Here is an 11,874-nt window from a genome sequence, read left to right on the forward strand (position 1 = left end):
TCACGACAAGTACACGCTCGATTAGCTGCTGCTGCCACCTTCTGCCAAACATTACGATCGGAAAATCCCCACACAGTACATAACCAACTGAACGAACATCTTTTGCCGTAGTTTAGTTTATTTACGGATGGTAACACCATTACACACATCAACTCGGTAAAATTCACTGTGTCAGTAGTACTAAAGCTCTCGAACTGATGTATGATGATGTGTATAATTTTACTGTGTAAGTGAAGAAAGTGTACTGTGCTGTGTGTGGTCGGACTCGGAGGCAAAAATACTCGTCGTGTACATAATAAAGCCAAAGGGTAGGTAAGTAGATTATTAGAAGTTCTAACAGTTGTTTGTGTTGTGTGTATAGACTTGAGATCGTATGTGAAGTTACCTGAAACATGGAATGAAAGAATGATCTCTGAAAGGGTCATCCTTATTACCGAGATGATGTATTTTACCGAGATCAACCGAGATGAAATTAAATATAACATATCTATTTATTCCTTATCGATTTTAACACTTGAAATCACGTTATATCAGTAATAAATACCTCCTAGAGTCATATTTTACATATTTTTTTATTTAAAAAAATTTTGACTCAAAAAACGTAAACTCGGTTAGCAATAAAATTTCATTGAATTTGATTGATCGACGATCTCATCTCGGTAAAGTTAAAAGTTATTTTTCCAAAAATATCCGACAAAATATGTAAAATATGAGCCCAGCAGGCATTTATTACTGATATAATATGATTTCAATGGTTAAAATCGATATGGAATAAATAAATATGTTATATTTAATTTCATCTCGGTTCATCTCGGTAAAATACATCATCTCGGTAATAAGGATGACCGCTCTGAAACATTGTTCCCAAAACTACTAATTAGTTTCTGCTTCACAATAATTATAATATATATATATATATGTATATATATATATATATATATATATATATATATATATATATATATATATATATATATATATATATTTGGCGATGGGCTTAGGATCATCTTTTCTTAGCTTGGATTTTATATCCGGGTTGTTGATTATCTCGTGAGACGGCGCTAAATATGAACTGCAAATAAATTCAAGATATCTCAGAAATACCTTGTGTTTATGTTGTTTATTTATCCGCTATAAAAGTTCCGATAAACAATTGGCCGTTAAGGTTCATTATCAGGCGGTCGCGACGCTTTACTTTATAAAAACACTGTTTTTAGCGGATAACTAAACAATATCAACTCAAGGCATATTAGCGCCATTCTCGGAAATAAAATCCAAGCGATGAAAGACGATCCAAGCCCATGGTCAAACCCGTGCAAGGAATCCGAGAATTTCTGTGTCGCGTGCATAGGAAGCAGAAACATAGTTTTGGGAACAATGTCGGCAAACCCCTGTGACCCCTTGTTATCGACATACGCATCAGGGCTTCGAGTATCACAATGGGATACGGGCAACGATACAGCGTCGTGGCAAGCGAAGATTCAGCGATAACCCACCCGGCACTCAAGTTGCATTGCGTTTATCGCGCTTCAATTTCGCTCTGCATTTCTATTAAATTCTAATCTATTTTTCTCATTAGTAAATTTTCAGCCAAATCTGTAGGCGACCCTTGGCTGAGTGAGAAAGCGGATCTTAAGGCCCGGACACACTGGGCGATTTGGTCGCCCGATTTCGTCGCCCGACGAAATCGCCGGTAAAATCGCCCAGTGTGTCCAGGCAATCGCCTTCGGCGATTTAGTCGGCCGACGAAATCGCCCGAATCCAACATGTTGGATTCTGTCGCCGGCGATTTCGTCGCCGGCGACAGAATCGCCCAGTGTGTCCGGGTACGGTGATCAGTCGCCTGGAGCGCCGTATTAACCAGCCAATCACGGCTCTTTGATTTATTAAAGGTGGCGCTAGCAGCTGGTCGTTTCAAAATAAGCGGCGCTGTTCGCCGATTTCGTCGCCGACGAAATCGCCCAGTGTGTCCGGGTCTGTCGGCGATCAAATCGGTCATAAAATCGGCGGCGATTTCGTCAGCCGATTTCGTCGGCCGACGAAATCGCCCAGTGTGTCCGCGGCTTTATATCTATCCGATGACCTGTCTGATAATTTTCGTATGTGGAAGCCTAAAAATCAAGTTCTAATTTCATTGCAAATGAAATGATTTTCGCTATGAGTTACTCTGTGTTTTGTTGCGCTACCGTATCTGGTGTTGCCCATATCCCAATGTATATCCACAAACCTCAGGTACTCGCGGATGTGTATCAGCTTGGTATACAGTTCCACTACGGATTTTGATAATGTGTGTTTTAAATGGTTCTGCAATAAATCAGAAAAATTGTTTTGTTTCTTAAAAAGACATGGCTGCCGGCTCCGGACACATCAGGAAATATTGACAAACTTCACTTTTCAATGTAAAATTCAAACGTTATAGGCCTCTATGACACTCACTTGTGATATGACGCTGGTATATCCTAATATTACCATATATATCGCTTGTGTGACACTTATCATATTTGTCGAATCATCATCTAGTACCCTTGTGATATAGCCTAATAGACATCGTTTGTTGACCTAGTGTTACTGTTTGAAAGCCTGTGTCACAATCAGATGTAATAATAGGATATGGGATATGATAATATGGGTTAATTCCTGGTCAGCCGTGGGTTTTACAGGGTTTGATCTAAGGAATAAAAGCATATCAGAAAAATTACTTTCCCCCTCAAAAATCAACTTGCCCTACAAAGGCAGTGCGAATGGTGGCACAATCGTCCATTGTATCGAGTGGGAAAAGAGCTTTGAGACATAAAATTGCATTAGCCCGGTGAACAAGTGATATTGATAACCTACAAGTGCGAGAGTCGGCTTATATAAATAGATATTTGGTATCATGTAGGATTTTCTTTTGAACTGAACCAGCGGCCAGTTGCTGCAACTGGCCTACCAGACTTAAGACCAGTCTAAGACTAACTTGGTTCTATAGCTAATCTAACAACTTAAGACCAGTCTTAAGATTTAATACCACTTTTAGACTTACCTGGTAAGTTACGACTGTGGAACTGGCCCCAGATATTACGGTAAATTAATTTTATTTCAGTATTGTTATCTTTTTGATGAAGATCGACGAATTCTTCAAGTAATTCAATCAACCTTTTGATGAGCCACCAGTAGACAGTCAAACCTAGCCACTGATTCTGTGATCATCTGAAACTAGGTTTATTATAATTGATAAATTTTGTTATTACAGAGACACGATCATGGTTTCACAAGTGATAGCTAAATCAATTTCCATGGGTCGGAACGCTGCGTTACCTCAACAAGGTCGGTAAAATAGAATGAACCTTATTGCACTGTAAATTACTGGTACCTTGGAAACATTCAAGCTGGTACCAAACAGACATTCGCTGTTGTCATTACTGCTAAAAATTAGGCTTATAGGTCGTTCAGGTACTGTTGTTTTGGAAGGCTATTTATAAATGTTTCTGTTCTATTTTTAGTATCGCGTGTGTTTTCGACCTGTCGATTACTAAATAATCCTACTAGTAATGTAGACACTTGGAAGGTTCACCAGAACAAGACTTCGTTAGTCATATTCGACAAAGATGGAACGCTTCTATGTTACCATTCTTTATGGATACCGTGGGCACGAAGTTTAGCGAAAAGGTGTGTATATGTGAACCATTCATCTGTGCAGGGTCCTTACGACTCTTTGATTCTTAAAAAAAACTACTTCTAAATGGAAAATGTTTTCAAGGGTGCTTGAAACTCATTTAATTGGAGCACTTGAAAATTCCTTCAATTTTTAGAAATAGGCAATCGGATAGGCCTACCTGTACTTTAGAATTTGTACAGACTATGCCTAAATCGGTGCATTTGGGACCAGAATCTCTTTATTTCCTGTAAAGCATAACAATATATAAATTTAAAAACTCGATATCCAGGAATAATTGATTTGTAATGTAGTGACCTTGAATAATTGATTTGTAATGTAGCGACCTTGTTGTAACGTCGTCCTTAATTATCGTTCCGTATTTATATAGGTTACAGGATATGACCGGCATGCGAGTCGCCGACAAAGTGTACAAGACATTAGGCATCTGCAGCGTCACGGATAAAATATCGCCGGGATTATTAACCGAGTGTTCGCCGGAGGTTATACGCAGCTCGTTGGTGAACATGCTCAACCAAGAAGGCGTTCATTATACCGCGGCGAAAAACATCGTCGACACCGAATGGCGCACGTGCAATCCGGAGAATCCGAAACAACTCCGCACGCTCGACGATTTATCGACGATATTCTCGACGTTGCACGATTACGGCGTGAAAACGGCGGTGTGCACCGAGGACACGCGCCAGGGCACCGTAACGGCGTTGCGCACGCTCGGCATCAGCCAGTACGTCGATAAAATCGTCTGCGGCGACGACAAGACCGCGTTGCCGAAACCATCGCCGCACAACGTTCTGATGATCTGCGACGCGTTGAACGTCGCGCCCGCCGAAACGGCCATCGTCGGCGATCGCAAAGTCGACATGGCGATGGGAATCGCGGCGAATCTCGGCACGCGGATCGGCGTGTTGACCGGCGTCGGCAACGTCGATGACTTGACGCCGTACGCGCACCACATCGTCGGCAGCGTCGAGGAGATTTTGCCGATCGTTTTGCCGGTGTTGAAGAGTGGCGACGCGGACGCCGCGCATTCACCGGCGCCAGTGATGAGGGACGTCGACGACGAGGATCGTCACCCGCTCGTGCAGAAATACGGCAAAAAGAAATGGGAACTCGTCATATTCGATAAGGACGGTACATTGATATGTTTCCATTCGATGTGGGCGCCGTGGGCCATCGAATTCGCTCGGAGGTAAGCGCGTACTATTTCTACTTACTGTTTGTCACCCATGCTTCTCCATGCGATGTTTGGATCTGTGATTTCATTAATAATCAGTTGATCTGCGTAGAATACAGTGAAACCTCGTTAATATGATTCTGTTAAAGACAAAACCGGTTTATACGATGATTTCCAGCATGTCCCAGTTAAGATATTTGTTATCAATCAAGCTTTGGATAATACAAAACCAGTTTAGAATGTAACAATGGATCTGCGTAACGTGGATCAATTTTCAGCATTGCACGCGAGCGTGTCGAGTAGATTAATGCTGATGAATGAAAGCAAACACAAGTTTACGAAAAATCGTTGTTCATTATTTCTGAATAAAAAAGTCTTTTTGAACAAATTAATGCATAATAAAAAAGGTAGATCAACTGATTATTAACAAAATTACAGATTGAGAAATGACAGACAGTAGGGGGTCGACTTCTTGCTGTATTTTCAGGCAAATAAGTCATGGTCAGAATTTTTGCCTTGAAATAATGGATTTCATAAAGCTTTGCCACTCAAAAACCCGATGCCCTTCATCAGAGTTCGATTACATCGATTTGTCGATTTATTTGTTTTAATTGACGATGTAAGAGGCTGTTGAACAACAGCACACCAGTAAGCTGTGTGAGCGTGGTGCTGTTAGATAATGGCATAGGCATACTGTGTGATTTCCTAGTGGTTTTACTATCCGTTTGATTCATTTAGATTCGCTCATTGAATATGCTATTACGATACATTACAATACACATAAACATATATTGTGACAGCTATATAGGCAGTATAACAGCTTATCCACAGGCTGTTGTGTACAAATGTGTTACATTGTGTAGCACCTAGCTGATGAAACAAAGTAACAACCTTGCTAAGGCCAAAAAAAGATAAAGATAAGCCTGTCCGGCCAGATGCGAAAATCTTGGGCTTAGAGAGCGGGTAAAATAAAACCTACCTGTCGGGTGACTAAAAATTAGTTCTTCGTTTATGAAAATGAAATGAAAACTGTTCGGGCGAGTAGTGTCGGAAAAGGTCTTCTTGTCATTCCTTTTCATGTAATGGGGTTCGAACTTACTGGTACTAGGGGTCACAAGTTTGGCAACAAAGTTGAAGCAATACTTCGAGTTAAACATTGTTGTGTCAGATGAATTCATCAGACAAAAGTACATGAAATGTGGTGTAGTTGTGTGTGAAATTGGACACGGACACCAAAGACCTGTCTACCTTGGTCCTTGGTGTCAATCTAACAACATTATGAAGACTGTAAGAGACGTTTTTGACAATGTTATCAGTGGGAACTGATTTTGCGGTTCTGGTGTGAGTGAATGCCCGCACCCCTCTTTGCAAAATTTGTTAAAACTTGGGATCTAAGCTTTTAAAAGAAAGGTTTGCTTCCAAATATTTATATTAGTAATAGAACTGCCTGCCTGTTCGATATTTCCAAAAATTCATGTTTTTTTAAATGAATGAAAATAAAAACCCGCTTGCCGGGTCATTTTTAGGGATTTCGAAAAAATGAGAAACAAGGTATCAGTTTTTTTGGGCCCTATTTGTAGTTAATAATGATTTCAAATTGCTATGGAACTGTTGTCACCTACGTTGAACGAAAATCACTGGTTCCATTCGATTCGAGTTGGGAAGCGTGTACTCTAACTTTCGGTTAAATTGATAGTCATCATATGGAAACATAACAAACATTATCGAATGATTTCAGAATGGAAAAGATAAGCCAGCTGAAAGTCTCCGACAAGGTTTTGGACGTGCTCGGCGTCGATAAAGTTACCGAAACCATCAAACCGGGCGTATTCGCCGAAGGCACAACTGGTCAGGTGGAATCTCGCTTGGCCGATTTGTTAGTGGAACAGGGTTTATCTAGGGAAGACGCTCGATCGGTTGTAAAACAGGTAAGCTGAGATTGTTTCTGAATGAGAACTCGGACGTGCCTCAAGCTAGTGCCTGACGGTAGGATTTCATTGATGAACCCCCTTACGAAATTGAAAATGCTTTTTAAGGAGCTCGAAACTCCTTTAATTTGATCAAAATTCACCAAAACTCGGTGAATCTGAAAATTAGAAATTTTTATCTAGTTTGTTGTTTGACAGTAGGATACCCCTGAATTGAATAGTTGGGACCTCAATTTTTTTACCCAATTTGGTAGGTACCAGATTAGAAACCAAGTTTAGGTAGCATATAGGATAAAAATTAGCTTACAAAACCACTGAATTAATCATTAACTGAGAAAGTAGTACCTATTTAGGAGGAGTCAGCTGTGTTTGGGATATGAAAGCGATGCAGACACTCCTCAAAATTTGAAATTTTCTCCTTAAAAACTCCTTAAATCCAGGAATGACTGATCTGTATGGATCCTATCGTAATAACGTTTATTACATTGGATTAACTGTCGTTACTGCTTTTGTATCCTAGGTTCAAGACATGCAACAGTCGGATAAACATCAAAAGGAGAGTTTAAAGTCAATCGGCGACACGAGCGACTTGTTCTGTCTGCTGAAGGAGAACGGCGTGAAGATCGCCGTGTGCACGGCGGACAGTCGCGACAGTTCGACGGAAACGCTGAAACGACTCGGCGCGTTGCAGTACGTCGACATGCTCGTCTGCGGCGACGACGAGAACACGCGGCCGAAACCGCAGCCGCACAACGCGTTGAAAATCTGCAAAGAACTCGGCGTCGAGCCGGCCGACGCGATCATGGTCGGCGACACAAAAGCCGACATGGGCATGGGACGCTCGGCGAAACTGGGCGCGACGGTCGGCGTGCTCAGCGGCGTGGCGTCGACGCGTGAATTGCGCAAACACGCCGATATCGTCGTGCCGACGATCGAGGAGTTAGTGCATCTGATTTTACCCGATTTGAAAGATGACAATTCGGATGATACGGATAATAATACGACGAAGTGTGTCGAAGACGAACAAGAGACTCCGACACCTACACCGTCGCCGCCGAGTGGATATTCGCCGACAAACAATGACGACCGAAGCAGAACCGCCGAAGCGCGGAGATTATTTTCAACATCGACGCATCCGGTTTTTTACTCGCATCAACACGGACGTTCTTATTCGACAGCAGCGGCCGCTACTCAGGTAAACAAACGCCAATACAAATATATCATAGTCGGGGCGGGTAGTGCCGGTTGCGTGTTGGCCAATCGCTTGTCCGCCGACGAAAACAACGAAGTTCTCGTCGTCGAAGCCGGACCTGAGGATGACGCGTGGACCATACACATGCCGGCGGCGCTTATGTATAATCTTTGCCACGACAAGTTCAACTGGTATTACCACACCGTACCTCAGCCGTTCATGAACGACCGCAGCATGTACTGGCCGCGTGGGCGGGTGTTGGGCGGCTCGTCGTGTTTGAACGCGATGGTCTACATACGCGGCCACGCGTTCGACTACGATCGCTGGGAAAAAGAGGGCGCCGCGAATTGGTCGTACGCCGATTGCTTGCCGTATTTTCGTAAATCGCAAACGCATGAACTCGGCGCCGACGAATATCGCGGCGGTGACGGGCCGCTTCACGTGTCGCGTGGCCGTTCGAAAAATCCGTTGTTCGACGCGTTCATTGAAGCTGGGCAACAAGCCGGGTATCCGTACACCGACGATATGAACGGCTACCAGCAGGAGGGCTTCGGTCGGATGGACATGACTATTCACCGCGGCCAGCGTTGGAGCGCGTCGATGGGCTATCTTCGCCCGGTGCTCTATCGAAAGAATTTGACGACGGAAGTAAAAGCTTTGACTAAGCGCATCCTATTTGAGGGAAATCGCGCCATAGGCATTGAATACGAAAAAAATGGCCGCACCGAACAGGTGTACAGCGAGGAGGTCATCCTGTCCGGCGGGGCGATTAATTCACCTCAGTTGTTGATGTTGTCGGGCGTCGGAAATGCCGACGAGTTGAAAGCGTTGGACATTCCCATCGTCCAGCACTTGCCGGGCGTCGGCGAAAATTTACAAGACCACCTAGAGATTTACGTTCAACAGGAATGCAAACAGCCAATCACTTTGTATTCGGCTCAGTGGAAATTCCCGCACAACATGGTGAACATCGGGTATGAATATTTCACCCGTAAGACGGGCGACGGCGCATCGGCGCACCTCGAAGCCGGCGGCTTCGTGCGGAGTCGCGCCGGCATCGCGCACCCCGACGTCCAGTACCACTTCCTGCCGTCGACGGTGAACGACCACGGACGCGTGATGGGCGACCGCCACGCGTATCAAGTCCACGTCGGGCCGATGCGCGCGACCAGTCGAGGCAACTTGAAGCTGAAGTCGCGCGACCCCGCCGATCACCCGGTAATCGATCCGAAATATCTGTCGACAGACATCGACCGGTGGGAGATGCGCAATTGCGTTCGTCTGTCGCTCGAGTTGCACGAGCAGCGGGCGTTCGACGCGTACCGTGGTCGCCTGTTGAATCCGAACCCGTCGGATCTGTCGGACGCCGCAATCGACGACTACGTGCGTCGTTACGCCGACAGCGCGTATCATCCGTCGTGCACGTGCAAAATGGGCGACGAGTCTGACCCGATGGCCGTTACCGACAGCGAAACGCGTGTCCTCGGCACGCAGGGGTTGCGGGTCGTCGACGCGTCGATAATGCCGTCGGTCGTCAGCGGCAATTTGAACGGCCCGACGATTATGGTCGCCGAAAAATCGGCCGATATCATACTCGGCAAGTCGGCGTTGCCGAAATCGAAGGTCCGCGTTTACGTGCCGAAAACGCTAGAAACCCAGAGATGAGAGGCGTGAAAATTTAACATTAACATTTAACGACATATCACGATTACTATCAGTTTGGAAGCGTTCGCGTAAAGAGTATATGCTATCGGTTAGCTTGAGTTACATAGCGCATCTACTATGATTCCATGATTCGTTAATGAAATTTTTCGTAATTTTTTAAGCACCGATTGGCGAATTGGTAGTGTGTACGATGTGGTAATATCTGAGCTGGTCGATTCTGTCTGTAGGCGCACGTGTCTTTCGAATAGTTTAGTCCCGGACAAGGTAAGAGGGTCGACCTCGTTCGATTTTTGAAATACACACGTGTGTAAGTGTTGTGGAAAATGCTTTGAACAGAATACAGCATAGCGTACACCCTGAATTGTGTGTAGAAAACCCTCATACCCTGGCTGGGTTTAATATCGTAACGATTTCTTTGTGCGTGTGTATATATTCATGTGTGTTGTATGCATTCTTTTGTCGAGCATGTGACTCAGTATATTCAGTATACAAACTGCTATTAATAACTTCACTAATTTTGGATTTTCGAGTGCAACATATTTAATTGGTAACATGACGTTCACTCATGATCCGTCGTTCATTTCGACGAAGGCTCGATTTCGCAATCTCATCCGTTTAACTTTTATCTTATCACCGTCTAATATCAATAATGCAAAAGCCTCCTGTCATTCAATTTATCGCCGCGACAATGCAATTATTCCTTATTTTCACCATATATATATAGATATTTACGTGTCTATCTATCCTAGCGTGTATTTTCAACTCGGCTTTATTTTACTCGGCTTTATTATTTTATGGGTAAAAATATCGCGCAGTGTCAGTGTCGTCTATTTCTATAATGACAGCTGCGATCGATCCTCTCGATTCGAAAGCTCGTGACAGGCTAGACGAATTTTTATGGCCAATCATTCGCCGTATTATTTGCGCCTCCGGTATTGAATTCGAGAGAGAGCAATGTTTGCACAGTTAGATGAACTCGATGCGAGTACCGATTCACCCAAATAGATTCGGCGACGATAGATACTCTACTAGGTAGTTTGTATTTTTTTCGCTGAATTCATTCGGCAGAAGTGACACACTGGGCGAATTTGAAATTTGGCACGCTATGCAAGCGAAATTAGGCAAAAATCGATTTTCCCAGGTGAAATTCACCGATGAAGTTTGCCTAGTCAGTCGCAGGCTTTAGTAAAAAATTTCACGTATTTATAATAGAAGGTGAAGGGCGTGCAGAGGAGTAAAAATCATAAGCACAAAAAAGAAAATTGTTTTTTCAAGTATTTTAATAGCGTATCTGACTGAGATTAATTTAAGTATTCTAGTACTTTAAGTATTACCATAAGCCCTATATCATTTGTGTATCAGTTATCTCTCGCCAGCTACCATAGTGTACAGGTACCCAAATTGACAGTAAAGGGTATCTTTTGAAATGTCATATCCACAATGACTTGCACCTATAGGATGTGTAGTATTATTACAGAAGATTCCGCTTTGTTCGGATCATTGGGGACCAAAAAAATTCATCCGTTGTACAGGAAATCTGGATTAAAAATTCATTTTCTTGTACATGTATATTAATGAACAAATGGACTGCAAATATTGTCCGGATTAGACCAAAATCCGGATTAAGCCGATCGTGATAACCCGCTAAGCGGGTTTGATTGTTTAACCGATAGCCTCCTTAAGCTTGTGTATCAGTCATCACCTGGGGAGAGGTACCGAGTTCCTCCTGGGTTGAGAGAGGTAACGACGACTCGATATCCCAGAGGTTGAACGTACTATGAACCAGTTCAGTCTGCGTTTGTTGACCTATCCTGTTCTATTGAACACCCTGGACAAAATTTCCCGATGATTAAACAAACTTGAATTTATATACCTGGGACTGTTAAAAATCCTAGTCTAGACGGGGCTCATTTTTTGCATATCACGAGAGTCGTATTTATTTTCATTTGGGTAAATAGCTCAGCTGCTGCATATCACACTCAAGCCTTAATGGGGCTGTTTTTTACATTTCAGGCGATTTTCCCAAAGTACATACACGCAATGACTGATGTCGCGGAAAGGCATTGATATATATACAAATATGATTGATATTACCTGTTAATACGGCTTTGTTGGTTTTGTCGAATTCTGTACTGTTATGTAGTATAGTAGTGAATATGTTTATTGTTATTTTTAATGTTAACTCTTTCGTCGGCGACACGTTTTAGTGTGTTAGGCTATACATAATTGAAAACCTCTATCTGTAATCGGTGAAGAAAAA

At 43.2% G+C, this 11,874-nt stretch overlaps 1 protein-coding gene across 3 annotated transcripts; it reads left to right on the forward strand.

The window, feature by feature from the left end:
• Window positions 1–67: 67 nt before the first annotated feature.
• On the forward strand, window positions 68–11,672 carry LOC141902608 (uncharacterized). 3 transcript variants are annotated; one of them, XM_074790422.1, is made up of 7 exons: window positions 68–312; window positions 3,233–3,306; window positions 3,483–3,648; window positions 4,026–4,844; window positions 6,568–6,757; window positions 7,278–9,878; window positions 11,628–11,672. In XM_074790422.1, the coding sequence occupies exons 2-6, from the start codon at window positions 3,243–3,245 to the stop codon at window positions 9,612–9,614; spliced, it is 3,576 nt and encodes a 1,191-aa protein (XP_074646523.1). In that variant the 5' UTR covers window positions 68–312; window positions 3,233–3,242; the 3' UTR covers window positions 9,615–9,878; window positions 11,628–11,672. The 3 variants fall into 3 exon arrangements, with proteins under 3 accessions (XP_074646523.1, XP_074646524.1, XP_074646525.1); XM_074790423.1 differs by having other exon boundaries at window positions 68–308; XM_074790424.1 differs by lacking the exon at window positions 11,628–11,672 and having other exon boundaries at window positions 7,278–9,702; window positions 9,776–9,789.
• Window positions 11,673–11,874: the final 202 nt, after the last annotated feature.

This window comes from Tubulanus polymorphus, chromosome 3 (genome assembly GCF_964204645.1).
Source record: "Tubulanus polymorphus chromosome 3, tnTubPoly1.2, whole genome shotgun sequence".
In the NCBI taxonomy this organism is placed as follows: Eukaryota; Metazoa; Nemertea; class Palaeonemertea; order Tubulaniformes; family Tubulanidae; genus Tubulanus; species Tubulanus polymorphus.